Raw genomic sequence first — 22,295 nt, 5'->3', positions numbered from 1 at the left:
CCCAGGCTTGTGGAGGGTTATAGAATTGGTGAATTGGTGAGCAGTTAACACCACCCAGTGAGGGCCCTTGGGCAAGACCCTTAACGCTACTGCCTACCAGCATGAATGTGCATGAATGATCCCGGTGATGATCAGAGGGACTACCATCACCAAATAGGAATGAAGAGTGAATGAATAATGGACACATTGTCCACAAGCGCAGATAAATCCAATCCATTATTATTATTATTACAGAGAGGAGTGTCTGAATCTTAAAGAGAGCGCAGGTGTGTCTTGCAGTTCCCTTGAGGTTGGTACGGCCACCTTAAAGACAAATAAAAACATTAATGTCTTACCATCTGGCTCAAAGCGTCACAGTTGAAAAGTTCTGATATTGCTCCCCTTTTTTTATTTGCTACGCTAATGTTAGTTTAGGGTTGTGAGGAGCTGTAAGCTAAGAGTGTCAACAAAGACATGCTGGAATATCAGTGAAGGGTTACTTCTGCAGCAACAGTCCCGCCCACAACCCAGAGTTGAATTTCTAATGAGCTCCTACTGAACCTGCAGAAAACACATCTTAAAAAAACAACACAGGCTTTTTATTTGAGCTAAAAACGACATAATCATATTTAAAAATCACTGGAAACGCTTTTACACTAGATACAAATTTAATAGGAAGGGAAATCGTTGAAAATGGAACGTATGATTGTTGTGCGTGTAGCAAATAAATCGTTTAGTATTCGTAAGGCTAATGGAAGTTGCTTGCGCTTCGTACAAGTGACGCTGTTGTATGGTGCTCCTATGTTGCACTCTAGATAGTAAGATGCCAGTACTGACCCTTACTGATTGCACACGAATGCTGCACATTTGCACATGATACGTGAGTGCCCAAAAGACAAACTACACTCTGGGTGTCTTAACTTCTTCATTTTGAATAGTCAGAACGTCACAAGGAGTGTGTACTTATCACTTGAACAGCGCTGATGAATTATCAGTGTTTAAGTGTTTGCTATGATCTGCTCTGGCCAATAGGAAAAAAAACATTTCTGCTCTAGAGGTTCACCGAGCGGTCCACAACCTTAATATTTTGCGCTATACAGGTCTGTCAATTTTTTGCCAGCAGACAGTCCGTATCCACCCCTGAGGGCAGTTGTGACTTAGGCTTAACTAAAAAGGTGTAAAAGAGACAAAAATAGTTTGCTTTGCACACTCTACTTTGCACCTTTGTCTTTGATGAAAATGCGAAATGGGCCTTTCTTATAGAAACCGAGTGGATTCCAGTGGATACATTTACACGTGAACTGTGGTTTATCAAACATGAAGTATCTTTCTGCAGGAGCTGTAAACTGGCAGACCTTTGCATAAAGGTCTGGTCTTTTATTTTAAGGAGGAGAAAAAGTCAAAAAAGAGAGAGCTCATTTTATTCACTTTTGTGTGTGTGTGTGTATATATATATGTATATATATATCTTGGTTAACATAACGCATATCCATGATTGCAATGTTACATTTTTCAAAACTTTAAGGTTGGATATGGTCATAATAAATGAAGTTGATATTAGTAATGTCTTTCTTTTTACCACATCTTGTCATATTTTATCTTAGATGTTTCTTCTGTAGAATCCTCTCCTGGAAAAGCTGTATTTGTCCTCTCCCTGTATTAATCCTCTCCCTGATGTCCCCTGTATTTGTAGGCTTTGAAGGCGAATTGTGTCATTCTAAAATGTATTTTTTGCTTTTCATTTGTCTCCACAAGTCTACTGGTTTAAAATTTTAAAAGAATTGTTGGTCCCGGATTTGGTTAGGGACCAGACCTTTGTATGAAACATTGAGGGGAGGCTCACCAGTTGGACTCAGGGGGCCTACAGACCCAGTTTTTTCCTGAGGCCCCAGATACCTTTTAAAAATGCCCCTAATTATCTTGCAAGTAATACTCTACTTTCCCATCATTTTAAGGACTTTCTCGGCCAGACCTTTTGCACACTTGGAGAAATAATTGGCTCCACTGGAGGAAGACTGGAGAGGACACTATCGTAAGTCCCTAACATCCTTTTTATTGTCCCGCTGTAATGCTTCTGTGGGGTTTCTTCAGGTGTTCAAACAGAAATTATGCACATAAATAATTTGTTAGCCCAAAAGAGCACAGTGATTTCCCCTTTGTCTTGTTCCATATTTACTGTTAGCTGCTGTGAGAACAACATTATAGGAGTCTTCTCACCTAAGAAATGACTCACCCAGTGTAAATAGCTGCTCCTTTTTACATTGTTAGATCAAAGTGGGAGAAGCCACCTTGCTGCACCCTGCGCCCCTGTTTGTGAAGTAGCAGTTTGTGTTTATTGTGCTACACAAAGTGTGATGAAAAAAAGTGTCATGTTGGACAAAAAGGCAAAAACATCCATTTTTGACGCATCGTCATCCAGAGATAGCATGAACCGAGCGGGTTTCTTTTCATTTCTAACAAGGGTGGAACGTGTGCAGTCTTTCTGATCTCAGTTCCCTATTTTTACTACATGCCTGCAGTGTTAGATAACATCGTGAATGGAGAAATGCTGGCATTCAGGGAGCGATGCGAAGTCAGAGCTGCATTTTATTATGAAGGCAATTTATCTGGCTTTGTTTGTCCACACACAGAGGAGTTCATCATACATAAATAAGGGACAGAGTTCTTCAGGCTAAGTCGATGTGACACTAGCGCAGAAGCCGCAACCAGACAAGCGCTCTGTGATGTTAACAGAACAGGCGGCTGCCCTTCAGCCCAAGTGAATGAAAATCAATGTCTTCATGAGATGTTTAGTTAGTGCAGAACATTTTTTGAGGGGAACTGTCCACGTCTTTGCCTCAACACTGGCTGCTTTGGCTTCAGCAAACCCGTGACCCCAAACTGGTATTTCTCAGCTGTAGAAAATGTTTGGATGGAGCTCTTTAAGGGAAGACAGCAGAAGTTTAATCTAAGATATTTGCACTCTGGGTTCCTTTGGGGTGTGGGTGGAGTTCACTACCTGTATTTTTTTGAAGTCATAAGAAATGAAATGCAAACAAAATCAAAGATAAAACGTTTGTGGATATGGTCTGGTAGATGATTTCTATTTTCAGGGTTAGAAAATTCCAAACATCTGCTAATATGTACTGAACAAGCATAGCAACTTGATGAAAAATAAATAAATAAATCTGTGGAACGCAGATGTTTAGATGGCCATTGGTCTTCTAAGGGTCTAATTTCCTACTTGTATTTGCTCCGTTTCCATGACGTGCAATTCAGTTCCCTCCCTGTTGTCCTCAAACAATTCTATTCTAGACATTCCATTGAGATTCAAATAACAGCCTTTACATTTATATTTATTAGACACTATGATTCACAGAAATGTACATGTTTTACATACAATCAAAGGCCTAGTGTCTGAAAAAACATCATTACTGTTGAGTCCAGGGTTTGAACCATTGACTGTATACAAGTTACTGGACTGAGTGAGTGTGAAGTCACCCATAAAAAATGGTTTCCTTCTGGCTACAACCAAATAAAGTCTATTTTTTGTGTGATATTGGCGCCGCCGTGTCGCAGCCAAATGTAGTCAGTAAGCATTGATTGGTCGGACTCTGTCTGAGTCGAGTATTCTATGGCAACCAATCTGGCTAATCAGGAGTGAGCTTGTTGAAAGACCACTCCCCGATCACTTAAAGGCAGGATTCACAAAATCTGTCAAATATTTTGATCGTTGGACGTGAGGCTCAACAGGCTCCACCTACTTTTTTTGAGGCACCAGATTGGTCAGCTTGAACTACAGAAAGATATCATGAAAAATAGTTATCAATTTTTTGCCAAGAAATGTCTTTTGAAATCGTAATAACCTCGTCTTCGGACACAGAGGTCAGTAGTATCTTGCTGGAGATGTTCGGAGAACCTCACCTGGTTCCTTCTGATGTGAAGAAAAAGCGTTTTTTTTTTTTTTTTTTTCTCAGAGAATGCAGGCAGCTTGAGAAGAAAGCTCATTTCAGCTGCCAGGGGGATGCGCCTCATTCTTTTTTTTTACCACCCACTGTTGCTCCTGACCAGAGGTGAAGGTGGGAATGCTGTTCACCTCATCACTGTTCTGTCTTTTTACCCGTTGATTCTCACCAGTTTGTTTATAAGTCTGAAAAAAGCAAAACTATCTATATCTATATATATATTGGTAATTTTTTTTATTGATTTAAAAAAATTAGAATTTAGAAGGCAAGCAACATAAAGGTTGTCATAGAAACTAACATAAGCTTCTGCCTACCTCTATGCAGGCAGAGAAGAAGCCAGAAGTTGATTACTTTGAGCTGCACACAGGAGTAGGAATCCTTCCAGATTTGTGGATGTTGCAGCCCTCGGCATCAATAGTAGCAGAAGAGAGACTCTTAGTGGGTGCAGCATTTATTTCTTCCTCCACCAGGATTTATAAGGTCATTCTGAGCACCATGGAAACTGCGCAGTAAAGACAAATGGCTGCTCATTAAGTACTCAAGAGAATTTTAGCTTAGCAGCATACTCGTACTTAAACACATGTATTCGCTTTGGCAGGCAAACCTGAGTGAGTGAGTTGTGCAAACAGCCAATTTGTGAAAGCAGCTTACTTTTATATCCGAAATGATAAAAGATTCCACCTACGTTTTTATGAGAAAGTGACTTTTTTCATGTACATGTGACCTAATGATATGTGCATTAATTAGCTCAATGAGGTAACAATCTACGAAAAGTAGCTTATTTGACCAGAATGAAGCACTGACGAGAATTTAAATGGAAACGGAAAAGCAAAAAATCCACAACAAGAAAGCATGTATGTTTTATAAATATAGATATCAAGTAACAGATAGATAGAAAAAGCTACTAAAATAAATGCTTTTCTTTTTTTATAGCATTTAATTTCTCCCTTTTATGAATATAAAGATTACTAAAGATCAACACAAACCAGTTCTAATTTCCATGTCTTTTGTCCGGATGTCTCATTAAACTTTGCATTGCGGGAAGAGAAAAAAGCTCCGTTGGTTACAGGGTGTGCACAGGAAGGATTTAAATGAATGAATCCAACTGTAAAAACCAGCATTTTTGATTTATTTATTAAATCGAGTCTTTTGATGTTTTTGCAGGAAACAGTTTCTGTGGTTGAAAGACAGGAGGAAGTTAGAACAAAGGATTGTTGTTGCGTAACTCTTTGTGGAGACATTGTGTAGCTGTCTAAGGTGTCCATACAGTAATATTTAATGAAGTAAATCTTTTTTTTCTTCTTCACAGAAGTTTTTTTTCTTTTATTGCTAGTATTTCCTTCATTTATTACGGTGGGATTTGGAAATCTACAAGCGGGTAGTCTTTGGAGCACAGGTCTCATCCCATTAACCTCTCATCATTATTGCTGTTAGGCTGTGGCTTACATTAATTACATTTTTAGGGTCTTTTTTTGTACCTGGGGTGGTTGTAGGATGACATCTTTGGACACACACAAAACTAGAATTGTCTTTAAAATGTCTGTTTTTTTTTGGTTACTCAACCAATACACAACCAAGAAATACAGGAGACAACATTCACTTTACTGTTAGGAGTTAAATCCCGTGTCACAGAGCCACTGTGTACATTTTGCACATTGTCCTTGTATGAAATTCCACAATCTTTTGTGATACATGTATGACATACATAATTCATTAGTGTTGCCTTCATCATTCAGTGTGCTCAGCTGTCTGTTGAGGGTTTCGGTTGACAGGTCTTTACGTGGATTCAATTTTGAGATGTTCAAAATTTTTGCTTGGTTGAGAATTGTGCGGAATTTTTGCAAGATGTGTGCGCAAATTTGTTGCTTTCCACGACAACAACAGACTTTTCATGCATGTACCACCGATGTATGACTTTTATATTGCGTATAAGGCGCACATATTACATTCAAATTATGTAATTGATGCCTAATCACTAATGACTTGCATTTAAACAGCACAATAATCATGCACGGTTCATGTTCTATGTTGATTTACATGAACTTTTTCCGTGGTTTTAACATGGTTCAATCGTGATACATTTGTGAAATTTTCACGTAAAGACTTTTCTGACTTTTGACTTTTGTTTTTTTGCACGTCTTTGCACTGGCCTTAAATCAACCAACGCTTCAAAATGTTAGGATTTGTTGGAGTTGTGATACAACCAACACAACCAACTCCCTTTATATTTCACACTTTTCATGTCTGCACTTCTATATACTTTAAACTGCAGTCTGCTTTATGGCGGTCCATGATGTTGGCCCCTTTGGATGAAGTACATCTCCTGGATAACTACGAAAAACCGAAACCCTGAGTGGTAGAAACCATTAAGTACAAACACACTTAAAGTGCTTTAGAGTTGTGTTTCATGTAGAGATGGTGGTCAATGGTGTACCCATTGACTGCATAAGTGAGCTGGACTGAGTGACTCCTCCCCCCTGGCGATCCAAACAGGAAGTACCTGCTGGTTCCAAGGAGCCACAATCCCAAAGACTCAGTCATTTTATTGGTCAGATAAACCATTCCGTTGTCTTTTATCATGTTCTTAATCCTCATTTTTCCCCACAATATTCTTTCTGTAGTCCAACTTATTTAAGTCATAAACTGACCAATCAGATGCCTCAATAAAAGTAGGTGGAGCCTGCTGGCCCCCCATGTTCAGAACGTGGACAGATTTCATGCAGCCTAGAACTTTCATAACAGCACGATGCAGCTTTAGGGAGTAGAGAGCTGGAGAAGAGACTCAAAACCAAATATCTGTGAGAAGGAAGTAATGACGCAGATGCCCTGTTTGTTCGCAAGGCTTCGTTTGGATTTTAAATTCATGGGAAAATAGATTCTACTTGTTAAATTTGCTGCTTTAAATTATAATACTTGAAAACATTTCAGTAAAGAGTATTCAGTGTACTTGGATTAAAAAACATAAGTACATTTTCTATTAAACTTTTCCTCTATGCATTTACATAAACGTGATCTTTCTGTTGTAAATTTTCTCTCAGAGTTACATTTCTGTGAGAAACGTCAACGTCATTTGAACTTTTATAGGTTTTGTTTTGAAACCACATGTAAACGACCTTAATTTTTTTTAACTGATGTTCAGCGACACTGACATTCTAAAAATGAAATCAGGACCATTTAGCTTTGTTGGCATTCTGTATTTAAATAATAAAATGCTCCATAAGAAGACAATTGTTTTGTTTACCATAAAAAGTTGTTTCTACTTTTTAAATCAGTTATTCAAAGTTTTTATCGCTTTTTCTGGATGACAGTTACCAAAATGAATCACAGATACGGACATTTAATAATCTACATTTAAAAAGGTTTTATATTTATCTAGATTATTTTATTTTGAAAACTTTAAACAAAAAAAGAAATAAAAAGAAAGCCTACCAGATCAGGGGGGTATTCCAGAAAGCAGGTTATGCTAGCTACCACGGTAAGTTTGAGGCTAAGGAAGTTGATAACCTCAGTTTTCGGTTCCAGAAATGGAGGTTTCAGGATATGTCAAGTTGCTATAGCAACTCATGCTCTGAACATAACCTGGTCTGGAGCAGGTTTAGTTGAAGGTTAGTTTGTTTTCAGAGAGGTGAAGCAGCATGGTGTGTCCATTTGAAGATGATTTAGTGGATGAAGAAGCTCAGTTAATAATTTTTCCACCATGAGAGGTTGACAAGACCACATCTGGACGGATTTGGGTTTAAGTATGGGTTTTTGACCAAATGAGTTGTCTAGATGTTTCACTGTGTTTTGCCGACTTATTTTGTCATACTATATGCTTGATTCTTTCTGCACCATGAGTGAGAGGGACGGAGAGGATGATGAGTTAATTTAGCACCTGTAGTGCTGCTCCCTAACACAAGGCCTGATGTTAAAGGCAGTATCATGATACCTGCATGCAAGCTTCATGTTGCAAATCTAGACTGCATCATTCCTTTTATTGTTATAAAAAAGAGAATATCTGCAGACTCAAACTTAGACATATGAGAGTTCAAGAATTACAACAAATTAAGATGGAAAAACAGTTAATTGAAATGGAGTAAAATGACATTTAGTTAGATAAATATGTAAATTTAAGTTGTAGAAACGATTATTGAGTTGGATAGACGTAAGAAATTAGGTTGAAGAAATTTAACTCTATTACTTGTTACCGATTGAAGTAATTCATTTAAGTTGGATAAGTTATACTGTATATATATGAAATGAAAATGGAAATAAGAGAAACGTGCGTTTACTTTGTTATTTTTGTCCAAGCAGAAACTTTTTCTTTTGCTGATGATGCAGCCGTATTACTTTTTTGATGGGCGTATAATCTTCATACGCCGTCATTAAAATCTCAGATTCCGACTCACTAAAGTATAGCGCTCTCTCTCTTTCTCTACACGTTTCCATGATGAATCCGGAAATCGGCGATCCATTGAGAATGTCTCTATGTACTTGCTGTGCACGTGCATTAACCCAGGGTTACCAAGTCCAGCGTAATTACGCCAACTCATATCCGGTCTTTTGGAACCAACAACCAAAGTAGGCAAGTTCAGGCGGACTTTAGCCAGAGTTCAGGGTTAAAGTCAGGGTAGTTTAAACATGCTTGGAATACCCCCCTGATAAATACAGACAGAATAGAGTTCTTTTCTTTCAGAGAATTTAGCAGCATCATTAATGACAAAGTAATAGCTTTAAAGTTTTGTTTTCTGTCTGAGCTGAAGTGAAAGATGGAATATTCAAAGTGTGGGTGGAGATGATGGATGAAGATAGAGATGGATTCTGGATCATTCCTCCCGGAGCTGCTGCTCTGACGTAACAATGCCCTCCAAGGCTGAGTTTTCCAACCTTGGCGACCCCAAACAAAATGACAGAATTGTTTCTTGTAGCTCTAAATATAACCGTCCAGAAAGAGATGAGGAATCTTTTTATAGGATATGTGTACTGTAAATGCAACACAATAGCAGAGACGTCAAAGCCTTAGATTTTACCCTAATGATTATTTCAGACAGCTCCTGTTAGTGGCTAAAAAAAACTCCCTCAGCACCCCCACTTCTTCCAAAACAAGTCAGGCTATGCAGTACTGACAGTCTAATTTGGGAAAAAAGCCTATTGAAACCATGCAGGGACTCAAAGAGAACTGACTATATAAGCAGTGCCTGAAGACAATGAAACAATGATAACAAGGAGGGGGAATACAATGAGAGACCAGCAGAGCTCAGTCTTCCCATATGGACAGTGTCTCTGATGGCTGCCTGCAGGGAACTCACAGCTGTTGGAGCTTCTGATGGATCAGACACAACAAAAACCCACCTGAGAAAAAACAGGCAATGAAGGACACTAGGAGGTGCAGATCGGTTTAAATAAACACACAGACGAAAGTAAGAAAGGAAAGTAAGGATTCTATTTAATGACAAAACAGAACATCTCGTTTTTACTTCCTGTATGGAAAGACTGATGGTGCAACCCCAGCTCAGATTAAGAAGAACAAAGAAATCCAAAGTGGGTTAGGGTTAAGGGTCAGTTACAACCTGCTCTGCTCTCTGCTCTTGACCCGGGAGTTTTTTCCCAGCGCTTTTTCTCCAGTGAGGAAGATTCTGGCCCATACCATCATACCTCTTCTACCAAAGGTGCTAAAGAAGGCTTTATCTGTGCTACATTCCGAAAGATTCCAGTGTTACTCCACACCGTGATCCTAGAACTACACAGCTGCTGACAGAACCTGAACTTGCTGCAAAATCCTCTTGCTTTTCACAGACTGGAGAACAATAAGAACCTGATGGTCAAAGAAAGTCTTGTCTATTGCCGATTCCTTTACATAGAACTAGTCTCTGGAAACTAAAAACTATGCTACCAGCAAAGATTTAGTACATTAAAAAAAAATCTTAATATCATTGGTTTATTTAGTGAATTTAGTGAATTTCAGGACGTACCCAGAATCCATTTCAGTGTTTTATTTCTAGCTGATTTAACCCTTGTTTTTGTGATGCAGTTTTGCTGCATTTAGCATGTCGAGGGTTCGCACAAGTCAGCAAAACTCCCCAGGCAAATAATTAAACAAGAAGCAATAACATCAGTTTACATTATTATTATTTCTTTTTTTATCGTTTTCATTTCTTATTAATAAAGATGCAATGATATTTGACTTTTTTTGTAATGAACTTGGGTGTTAAGTATGCAGTTTCATCATCACAAATCACCATAAAAATAATATTGTTTTTCAAAGACAATAAAATGTAATCAAAATGGATCATAGTAACCCCAGTTTTTAAGGTTTGCCATTTGTTACTTTGTTAATTTACAACTTTGTTGTGTAGTTATTGGTCAAAATAATCTAATGATGCATTTGATAGTTGCAACACTTTTAACACCTTTGTTTGTGCACTTTGAGTTGGTTAAAGCTGCATTTATCAAGCATCGTTTGCCTCCCTGTGATTTTCAGCCATCTTTAAAACCTTAGTCACACATATGGGGGGTTAGACCCAGTCGTTTTTTGGCTTGTTTGGCCCGTGGGTGGTTGTTAATGGGGGCCCTGGTGTCTTGCAGTTCCCTTGAGGCTCGTACGACTACCTCAAGGGATGTCATAAAAATGGAACGTGGAAAAATGGTCCGTGTGGTAAGTGTATGGCAAAGTATTTGTATGGCAAATGGTAGTTACACGCACTTGTGATGTACAGGTGATGCTGTCCTATGGTGTCCTTACGCCACACTCTTGTCATTAAGGTGTGAAGTCGTTAGCATTGGTCCCTTACTCACCCTGAGCGAATGCCGCACGTATGGGGTGTGAAATACGGAAGTGACCGTAGGACGTAGATATATACAGTATTTGTATGTATAATTTGTTGCTATGTGTTCATACAAAAAAATAAAATGTTGCATTTAATATAAACCTTGTTTTAGTAGCTACTTCAGTCCAACTGAATCTGAAACTGAATAGGCGTGAAATACAAACACTGACAACAGGAAGACTTTTATTGTGAAGGGTGACATTTTGGGTGACATCTAAGACATCGTGTGTGACTTTGACGGCTTTGAGGGCGTCACTTACCCCTCATTAATTTGCCTGCGCAACAGTTCAAACTTACAGAAAGAAGGTCCTCTTGAAGCAGATTAACTGACTATTTAACAGCTGAAATACTTTTATTTTTGAATGGTTCGGTTGGAACTCACTTCCAGATGTGGGTCATCCAGGATTTCTTGGTACTCCAGAATGTCTTTCTTGGTATAATCTCACTTTTATAGGTCAGTAGCTTCAGTGGCAGGGGCTTCACGCTACATATTTAGCACTCATTTCCACTTACCTGTGCGTTGCTATGGCAACCAAAGGGTCTTTTAGCCGAGGCGATAAAACTATAGCAAAAATCTAAAGTGATTTATTTTTTATTAAAAAAATAAGGCAGGAACTGAGATGTATGTTCAATACTGTAAAATCACCTGGCGTAAATGTTTTTTTTTTTTTTTTTAAGAAAACACACTTCTCTTGTCTTGCCTTGTAATATGTGGGCACATAGATTGACACCCATATGTGCTACATGTAGAGCAGCAGTGAGTGAAACACTTTTAAAACCACATCATATCAACATCACAACTGACAGAAGAGACAGGAAAAAAAGACAAATCACCCATGTCTAATTTGTAATCAGAGAAAAATGATGCCAATCCATTATAAAACCCACACTCTGCCACTTACTCATATCTAGATTGATGAGCTGGAGGGTGGACTAAACAAGCTGCCAGCAAAGATGGTGTTGGTGCCTTGTTTATGACGGCAGAGCAGACTGTGTCTTGAAATTGTGTCTGTCTGGGTTTCTGCTGCAAGACAGCGGTCAATATGTGACTTCAGTGGGCTGCAGGAAAGGGTGTGTAATTGGGAGCAGTTGGTGGGATGGCTTGTCCTTTGTAGCTCATGTCATCCAGACAGAACAACACACACACACACACACACACCTACACAGACACACACACACACACAGAATCACTCACGAAAGACCTTAAAAAATACACGTTGGACACAGACATTACTACACACACAGACTAATTTTTACATCTGGTTTCCTTTTTTAAATCACGCTAAGTTTTCGTCATCATGTTTTGATTGAGCACTGTCCAAAAAATCTCCATAGTTATTTTTTATTTTTTTGGGTAAAAATAAATGTTCCTTTTTATTAACTAAATTTAAATTTGCATGTCAGATTAGTTGATCAGTGTGCCTCCAAAGGATGATGCCTATCTTGGCGTCTTGAACCATTTTAGAATCATATTTTGTGTTAAAAATGTGGCAGCTTTTTGCAAACAGGTATCCTTTGAAAGTAAACTGCTACTGATTTGGGGCAGGAATGAGAATCTTACCTACTTAGTCAACAAACTTTCTTAAAAGGTTTGCAAAGACTAAGTGAGCTTGGTCGTTTTTTTTGTCAGACTGAAAAGGATGAGCACAAATCAGTAAAATCTGCTTAATAATTGAATCTTAATCTCATCTAGAAAGTGTTTTCTGCTGCAAACTGCTGTCATTTTTGCAAAGGTCCCCTGTAACTGATTTGGTTTGCCGCTCCAGTAAACTGCACAGACACTCTTTTTGTCATCACCTGCCTACTAAGCGCCTCATCCTCTGTTCCTGTCTCCTTCCACCTGGGATTGAGGTTCAGGATTCCACTGGCATGTTGTGAAAGACTAAATACTTGTGGTTGTTACTGATTTTCTGCTCAGGCTTCCGGCCTGAAACCTGACCACATGGACCTGTACACATCACAAACAAATCTGAAGTTATTTGTGTCACATAATCACACCTGTGTGTCAGGATTCCACAAACCCTAAAGGTTTGGCTCTCTTTTAAATCTTTCTGCAGACGAGAAGCTCGACTATATTATCTGTTGTAATTATCTGTTGGAAGTGATCACACTCGCCACCAATAACAGATGAATCAACACGTTCTGTCTTCCAGCTGGCAGGGATTTGCTGTTACTTTATCTTGAAACCCAAAGATGTGTTTGTGAACGTGGCTCAGCGAGCCCAACTTAGCATTGTGCGCGTCTCCTGCTCGCCAGTTACGAGAGCTCTGGCATCCAATCTGACGGTGTTTTTCTGTAACAACCTGTAATCTGTCAGCCGAGCTGCTTGTTGAAACAACAACACCAGATCAACAGTAGGAAGAATCAGGAGAAAGGGACAACACACACTGTGACAAAAAGAGAAAACAAGTCTGCAAAGTACATGCTTTTTTGTATATTTGTATGTAATTTCAGTGAATCCTTGACACTCTCCTCTCCAAAAAGGTTATCATTATTATTTTTTTTTTTGTGGTTGTTTTTTTCACAAAAGCAGACAGATGGCCAAAGGCAGCAGGTTTATTAGCTCAGCTTAAAGTCCACAAAGCTAAATCTGGGTCAGGCAGGCAGGGGTTAATAATGAGTATGGGAGCATCAGGGAGGAAACTGGAATAGTCAGGATCCAGGTGAGATTCGCGGTACACAAACAGAGTAAAAGACAAAACAGGGTCAGGAAATCAGAAGATCAGGTCCAGGTCTGTAATGCTCTGTAATGCAGGCAGAGTGGCGCGAACAATACTTCGCACTGAGGCTCAGTGCAGTGCAAAAGTATACTGTGAGTGATTGAAAATGAGAGTCAGGTGTGTGGCATCCAGCAACTGCATTTGGGTTGCTGGGAGATGACGTGCACTTAGAACTCTGGAGACGGTTCCCGCCGGGGGACAGAGCTTTAACTTCTGACAGTTTGATCAAAGACCTTAAATGTTTCCTTTTTTTTTTTTTTTTTTTTTTTTCTTTTTTTACTTGTCCTGTCCAACAGCTAGGCAAACAGATGAGAGCTGAGGGCCTCTTGTGTTGGACATATTTTATTTTAACAAGAGGGGTTATTCATCTTCAGACAAACCAAAGGTATGTCTGAATAAACCCCTTTTGTAATTGAGGCCAAACTTTATTAATTTCAATCGTGTTTGAAAATCTTTGGTGTTGGACCGGACGGAAAAGGAAAGAGGGGAAGAAGAGAGAGGGACGTTAGAGAGAGGGGGGGGTAGGAGGGTGATAATAGGAGGGGAAGGGGGGTAAGACCATGAAGCAGCATAGAGCAGACAGGTTTACTGGTTGTTTATCGTTACGGTACGGTTCAAATGTAGTACAAAAAGGGCGGGGCCTGTTCACACACACTCAAATATTATCAACACACCTGCTAGCCGCAAAAATGTCCACATGTCAACATGTACACAAAACAGATAGTGTTCACGAACGCATACCTATGCCTTTAAACCAACTAGTGTGAAATCTTTCATTCATTCAATCATGCAAACTATTAGTGCAAAGGTGAGCTAACACCTGTGCTCAGGTGAGTGTTTATGTTCTTCTAAAATGGATGGTGGAATGTGAAAAGAAGGAGGAGGAGCGCCCAGCCACCCCCACACCCATACCCCCGCCGCAGCAGCAGCGGCAGCCGGAATTCCCCCAACGCCACACGGGAACAGGCAGGGAACAACCGCCCCCCGGGCGACCAAGACCGCCACCCAGGCCAGGGCCAGCAGGACCGCCGCGAGGCCCCCAGAGCCAGAGAGCAGGGAGGCGCAGAGGGAAAGAGAGCGCCGCCCCAGCCCAGCCAGGAAAGCAGCCCCCCGCCGCGCCGGAAGAGCCCAACGCAGGGCCCCACCGGAGAGGGACGCCCACAGCCCCAGACGAGCACCCCACCACCACCCAGGAGTTCCGGGCATCCCCCCGCCCCGACCCCAGGTACGAGCCAGGACCCCCCAAGGGAGACCCGCTCCGCACTCCAGGCAGCCACCCACCCGGCCCACGGTTGGTCCAGGTAGGAGCAAGGCAGGGGCCCGCCGCCCCCGCCCAGGAGGGGGGAACCCCGGGGAAAAAAGGGCGGCCCACAAGGGATGTTATAAATATGGCCCGACCAGGCTCGGCCATGTTGGAAGTTTGGCGGGGCCCAGCGCCCAGGAGCAAGGACCAGGAACCACCCCCCAGGGACACGAACACCCCCGGCTCAGGTGTAATATGAACCCCCCCACCGTGCGGATAGAGCACCACCGGGCCCAGGGAGCCGGCACCCAAGGGACACGGCCGCCATCGCCAAGGGGCCCGCACCCCCCACCAGGGAAGGGGTAGGGGACAGATGGACCCAGGTCCCACCTTCCTTGTAAAATGTGTGTGCGTGTATGGGTGTTTGAGAGGGTGTTTGTGTGCATGTGTGTGTGTTTATGTTTGAATGTATATATTGAAGGGGGAGGGGTGTGTGTACTAAGGGGGGTGCAGTTAAAATTGGCGAGTAGGGCACTAAGGGGACATCTCCTGATTACTCACAGTGATGTCCCCTCACCCTCCACACCAAGGGGCCCTAAATGTCTAAGGTGCGGTTAAAATTGGCGGGTAGGGTGCCAGGAGGACATCTGCTGCTTGCTTGCAGTGATGTCCAAGCACCCCCCCTACCAAGGACCCTACATGTCTAAGGTGCAAATAAAACCGAAAGAGGGGGGGCCCACTCCATACGGCAACCATAGGAGGGGGGCCACTCCCAAGTAGCCCCCCCCCAAGGCGCATCGCAGGTTAGACCCCCCACCCCCTCACCCTAATATGAGGTTATATAAGGAAGGGGGTAAGTTGGGGACAGCTGGTAGACTGTCCCCCGGTGGTCAAACAGCCGTCCCCCAGCCCACCCCCAGCAAAGGGGCCAGGGCCACCCAGCCCAGGGGCCCACCCCCGGAGGCGCCGACACCCCAGGCCCGGCACCACCCACCCCACACAGAGAGAGAGGAGCCAGAAAGTGTCGCCCCCCCCCGGAGCAAGCCCAGGCCCCCACCCCCAGACGCCGGCCCTAGAAGAGCTCTGGTCAGGCCTCGACGGGACCGAGGAGGCCAACCGGCCAAGGCAACCACTGATTGCCTCAGCGGAGACCCCGACCCGCTAGCCCCCCCGACCCGTACTAATAATGGGCCCCCCCTCCCCCCCAGAACGCCCCCCCACAGGACAGGGCCGACAAGCCCCCCACCCCACCCCACCCCAGACCCCGCAGCCGAAGCGGGTGACGCCCAGAGCGACCGGGGGCCCCAAGAGGGTCGTCCCGTCCCGTCCCAGAGCCAGGGAAGGGCCGATCCCAGCCCCAGGTGCAGATGGGCAGCCCATCCGGCGCCGCTGGGCCCCCCCCACCCGAGCAGGGCCCCCCGCCAACCCCCCCCAGCACAGGCAAAGGGACCACCCCCCCAAGCCAAGCCAGACCACCACCCCACCCCCCCACCACGCACCCCCACACCCAAGCCCAGAGGACCACGCAGCGCCCCAGCCCGCCCCACCCAGGCACCGGACCCGACCCCCCGACCAACGGAGCCCCCCACCGCCCCCGCCAGGCACCGGAAGCCCCGACCCCCACCCCAAACCACGGCAGAAGGGCAAGGAGCAGCGACGACCAAGCCCTCCACCCCCTAAGTCATGGAGTCAACCACAGGAGACCAGAGAGACTGAATTCTTTCAAAGTTACTTGAGCTTTGGGCTGACATTTTTTCCAAGCTGATATGATCAAACAGCAGATTTCTGTGTTGACTTATGTTTATATTTTTCTTGTTTTTCCAATTTATTAAAATAGTTTTTTTGGCAATACAAAGAGTTATGAAAATGATAGATGCTAATCCTTCTTCTATATCGATGGCACTCATGTCACCAAGCACACAAAGTGACGGTGAGGCAGTGATTGAAACCTTAAGCCAGACTGATAAATCGGCACATACCTGCTGCCAGAGAGCCTGGACAGGAGTGCAGAACCACAGTGCGTGCATGTAGCTGTCGGGTAGATTATTATCACAGTGCTCGCAAATGTCTGAGTTACTGAGACCCATCTTGAACATCCTCTGTCCAGTGTAGTAAATTCTGTGAAGAGTTTTGAGATGGATTAGCTGCAGATTTGGACTTTTTGTCAGTTTAAAGGTGTTTAGACAAAGTTCTGACCAGAAGCTTTCATCTGTGCTGATGCTCAAATCTGCATCCCATTTTTTTGTTGGAACGGCAATATTGTTATCTAAATTACATAAAAGTTTGTATATTTTGGAGAGAGTTCTATTCATTGAAAAATTAATCAGAGTGGTAACTACATCTGGTAGCTTTAAATCGTCGTCTTTAATTTTATACTTTTTAGTAATACTTGATTTAAGTTGCTGATATTCCAAGAAGTTATTTATTCCATGTTTGTCTTGAAGTTCCTGGGGGGTTATGAATCTTCTATCAATAATTACGTGCTCTAGTTGTTTTATGCCCCCTGCTTGCCAAGCTGGGAAGTGAATCATTTTTTTGTTAATAAGGATGTCCGGGTTGTTCCAGATGGGTGTCATTTTGCACGGTTGAATTGATGATTTTGATATTTTGAGAAATTCCCACCAGGCTGTTAAGGTGGCATTTATATTAATGCTTTTGAAACAATCCTGTTTTTTAACTGTTTGGCTAATAAATGGTAGCTGTGACAGGTTGATCTTTCCACATAACACCTGTTCCAAGTCTAACCATGAGTTGGTTTCTGGATTATTTTTTAACCATTTTAAGATATATTGTAATCTATTTGCAAGAAAGTATTTGTGGAAATTAGGTAGTTCTAATCCTCCACAGCTTTTTGCAGATTTTAAAGTTTTTAGACTAATTCTTGCAGGTTTGTTGTTCCATAGAAAGCTTGATATGGATGAGTCTAATGTTTTGAACCATTTTAATGGCGGTTGTGTGGGAATCATTGAGAAGAGATAATTAACTTTGGGTAAGATTTTCATTTTAACCGTGGCTACCTTGCCCATAAGGGACAGAGGCAGGTTGGTCCAGCGTGTTAGATCGTCCTGTATGCTTTTCAGTAATGGGGTGTGGTTTAGCTGCACCAGTTCTGATAGTTTGGGGGAAAAGTAGATACCCAGATATTTGATATTTCCTGTTTTAACTGGAATTGTGAGTCTTTGTTCCATATTCCTATTGAGTGGTAATAAAACAGACTTATTCCAATTAATGGAATAGTCTGATATGGAGGAGAATTCATTTATGATCATTGCTGTTTCATTTACAGAATGTAAATTCCTTAAAAACAGTAATATGTCATCCGCATAAAGACTAATTTTATGATGGCTGTGTTTGGTTTTTATTCCTATAATGCTCTCATTCTGTCTTATTGCTGCAGCTAAAGGCTCAATGAATATAGCAAAAAGAGAAGGAAAGAGTGGGCAGCCCTGTCTGGTTCCTCTTCCGAGAAAAAACCTGTTTGAAGTCTGTTTATTAGTTCTAACTGATGCATTGGGGTTGTGATATAATATTTTGATCCAATTGATGAATGCTTCTCCAAAACCAAACTTATGGAGGGCAGCAATAAGGAACTTCCAATTAACTCTGTCAAAGGCTTTTTCAGCATCCAGCGATAGTACCGTCATTTCCTGGTTTTTAATGGTGGCAAAGTCTATTATATTAACTAGTCTACGGACATTATCATCCGAGTGTCTGCCTTTGATGAATCCAGTCTGGTCGAAGTGAATTATGTGAGGAGTGATTTTTTCTATTCTCTGTGCTAGTGCTTTGCAGATAATTTTTACATCTGCATTGATTAGAGAAATAGGGCGATAGCTTGAAGGACTAGTGGGATCTTTGTCTGGTTTTAGAAGAAGAATTATGTTGGCTGAGTTCATGTTAGGTGGCATTGATTGGCTCTCATTAATAGATGTGACAGTTTTATAAAATGTTGGTGCCAGTTGTTCCCAGAATTCTTTATAAAACTCAGCAGGAAAGCCGTCAGGCCCTGGTGCTTTACCATTGGGCATAAGTAACAGAGCTTCATGAAGTTCAGACGGCGAGAGCGGAGAATCTAAGTTTGTGATTTGATCCTCATTTAGCCTGTAAATGTTTCCTTTCACACTTGTTTCCAGTCTAGTTCCTGTATGTCTTTGGAAGCTTTGGTTAGAAATTAAGATTTTATGGCTTCCTAATGATAGTCAACAATTTGAATCCTGCAGTATTTATTAATGGCCTGAAGAGCAATAAATCAGGTATAAAATCCGTTTGAGAGATCAAATGCCTGCAAATGACTAATGGATCCACTTGAGTGTGGCTTTCTAACTATTGTTATGCTCTAATGCTGAAAAGGAAGGTGACACCATTAAAATGTAAAGGTTTCAAAACTACAGTGGACAAAAGTTGTTTATATATTGGTTAAAAAAAAGGCAACAAATGGGCAAAAGTGCAATGTTTTCCTTATTTTCTAATTAAATGTATAAAAATATAACTTAACTCATATACTGCAACGTTTGGTGCACATATTAAGCTTATAAATGTGCATAAAAACTCATATCACATTTTGTGAACTTAAGATTTTTGTCAATTTGGAAAGAAGAAGTTCATTGCCCCTGAGATTATTTTATGGCAACAATAAAAAAAGATATTATTAAGAAGATTATTATTAAGAAGAAAAAGTATTTTAATAAATTTACACAAACATTTTCCAATTTTATTTTAAGAGGAATCTTGTTTTGCCACTATTGAAATCTAATTTAATAGATTTTAACACCATTTTTTAACATCATTACCTTTATCTATGTTTTCATCACCACCCTTTTCCTATAGATTTTATTTCAAATGTATCAGCATTTTTAAATGTCACCTTTGTTTTTTAGTATGGCAACCTTCAGCCACATGTGGGAGGAGCTACTTTCCATCTGAATGATGGTCGCTTTTCATCTTTATGTGACCCAGGTTTATGACTTGCTGTCCTGCATTAGTCAGAGAAGGGATAAACTAAAAATAATAAAATTAGATGAACTTTCTATTAATGTCTCTATACGAATAAGAAAACTACCAAGTTCAGGAAGCACACGGTCGGATTCTCCTCCATATTGATTTTGGACTCCACCCATTGATCACATAGTAAAAACATCACAGGTTCAAAATTGATTTCCAGCTTGGTTGACGTGAATTCTTTGCCAAAATTCAGATATTTGAACTCAGATTTTTGGCCGTGCCATCCGAAATGTACTGTCGTCAGACCCGCACACCCGACGCAGGACCTCTGATCGCGTCTGTACATTGACGACACGTGAATTCAATTCAATTTTATTTGTATAGCCAAAATTCACAACAACAGTCATCTCGATGGGCTTCATATCAATTGAAAATGTAACACATGAAATCAAGAGGATCATGAATACATAGAATTCAATAGGAAAATACTAAATTAAACTAACAAACAGACTAAGCTAAACTGGACGTCCCTGCCCTTAGACCCCCCTTCGCAGTAAGGAAAAACTCCTAAAAAAACTGGAATCTGGAAAAAACGAAGAAACCTCAGGGGTGCCCACATGAAGGAGGGATCCTCCCCCAGGACGGACAGGCGAACAGACAGAACTCATAGAGAAGAACTAACTTATCTATCTCTACAACTACATATTTAAAGTCCAGCAGAGGAGCTTCATCCAGATGGAGTTGGGGGGACAGTCGGGGGCGCAAGTCAAGCCGGAGACAGGTCCACAGCCAGGTGTAGGAGCAGAAGTAGAGGTGAGCCGGAGATGAGGTAAACGGTCAGGTACAGGAGCACGGATGAGCCAATTGGAATCTTGAAGCACTACCACTCCCCAGGAGGGGAGAGGGAAAGAGGGAGAGTACATGAATCGCACCAAACAAAGGGAACTAAATGATGAATAATGATCAAGAATAGAGGAGAGAAGGAGGGTAGAAGTAGATGAGAAAAGAGGACAGAACCCCAGTGCACCATAGTTACCCCAGTTTCAAAATTACTAGCAGCCTACTAACAACTAATTGCTTTTAAGTTTAATTTAAACACTAACATTAAGTTAAATAATCTCTGAACACTAACTAGTCTGATAATAAGCCTGTCCAAAGAGGAATGTTTTCAGTCTAACTTTGAATGTAGAAACTGTGTCGGCCTCTCTTACATGAGCTGGGAGTTTATTCCATAAGACAGGGGCTTGGTGGCTAAACGCTCTACCTCCAACCGTACTTTCACTAATTCTAGGAACCACAAGCAGTCCTGCATTTTGCGAGCAAAGATTTCTGTTTGGGTGGTAAGGAACTATGAGGTCCTTAATATAGGATGGGGCCACACCATGTAAGGCCTTATAGGTTAACAGGATGATCTTGAACTTGATTCTAGAATCAACTGGGAGCCAGTAAAGTGAAACTAACACAGGAGTGATGTGATCTCTTCTGCTAGTTCCTGCTAACAATCTAGCAGCTGCGTTCTGAACAAGCTGGAGACTTCTTAAGTAACTCTTAGGACACGCTGCTAACAAGGAGTTACAGTAATCCAGTCTAGACGTAACAAATGCATGGATGAGTTTTTCAGCATCACTCTTAGAAAGTATATTTCTGATCTTAGCAATATTCCACAGGTAAAAAAGGCAGTTCTACACGCCTGAGATATGTTTAATTGTCATCCAGGTCTTGATGTCTCTGATGCAGGCATCTTTACATTGTCATTCTAGTCAGGTTTAATGGATAAATACAACGTCAGCATAACAATGAAAACTAATGCTGTGTTTCCTGATTATGTTTCCTAGGGGTAGCATATAAAGCATAAACAGGATCGGTCCCAAGACTGAGCCCTGTGGGACTCCAAGGAGTGCAATTAGAGGAATGTCCATTTACATTAAGAAACTAGTACCTATCAGATAAATAAGATTCAAAACACTAGAGGGCAGATCCTCTGATCCCTATGTCATGCTCTAATCTATGGAGTAGAATACTGTGGTCGATAGTGTCAAAGGCTGCACTGAGGTCCAACAGGACCAGAATAGAAAGTAGTCCTTTTTCTGAGGCCAATAACAAGTCATTAGAGACTCTAACTAGTGCAGTTTCCATGCCGTGGTAAGGTCTAAACCCAGACTAAAAGTATTCAAAGTGGCTGTTGTCCTGTAGGTGGCAGTAAAGCTGCTTAGCTACAACCCTTTCTAGGATTTTTGAAATAAAGGGGAGGTTTGATATCGGTCTATAGTTGGCCAAGATGCTAGGATCTAAACTCGGCTTTTTCAGAAGAGGTTTAACAACTGCATATTTAAAAGACTGTGGCACATAAACCATTTCCATAGAGGTATTTATCATTGTTAATATGGAATCAATATTTAGGGGGAAGGTTTTTTCAAAAAGTCTAGTGGGAATTGGGTCTAACAGACAAGTTGAGGATTTGGAAGATGTAATAACTGATGCAATTTCTGCTTGATCCACAGCAGTGAAGCAGTCTAATGTTACAGAGGTTTCTATGGATGCCTCCACTTCTACTGCTTCTGGCTACTCCGGGCTGATAATAGGAATAACTTCATTCAACTATCTAATCTAATCTATCTAATATTTGAGATTTTACTATCGAAAAATTTAAGAAAATCAAAGA

General features: G+C 41.4%; 1 protein-coding gene across 2 annotated transcripts in view; it reads left to right on the top strand.

Moving 5' to 3' along the window:
- cpne9 (copine family member 9) overlaps positions 1 to 22,295 on the top strand; it is a 123,059-nt gene that overhangs the window by 42,134 nt on the left and 58,630 nt on the right. The window contains exon 6 of one of the 2 annotated variants that reach the window (XM_011476712.3): positions 1,932 to 2,011. In XM_011476712.3, coding sequence (XP_011475014.1) covers positions 1,932 to 2,011 — 80 coding nt within the window. Of the gene's footprint in view, positions 1 to 1,930; positions 2,012 to 22,295 lie in introns of both variants that reach the window. The other variant, XM_011476713.3, reaches the window with a different exon arrangement.

The sequence above is a fragment of the Oryzias latipes genome, chromosome 7 (genome assembly GCF_002234675.1).
Source record: "Oryzias latipes chromosome 7, ASM223467v1".
NCBI classification, from domain to species: Eukaryota; Metazoa; Chordata; class Actinopteri; order Beloniformes; family Adrianichthyidae; genus Oryzias; species Oryzias latipes.
Note: the sequence above shows the minus strand (reverse complement) of the source record. Positions and strands in the feature narration are given on the sequence as shown.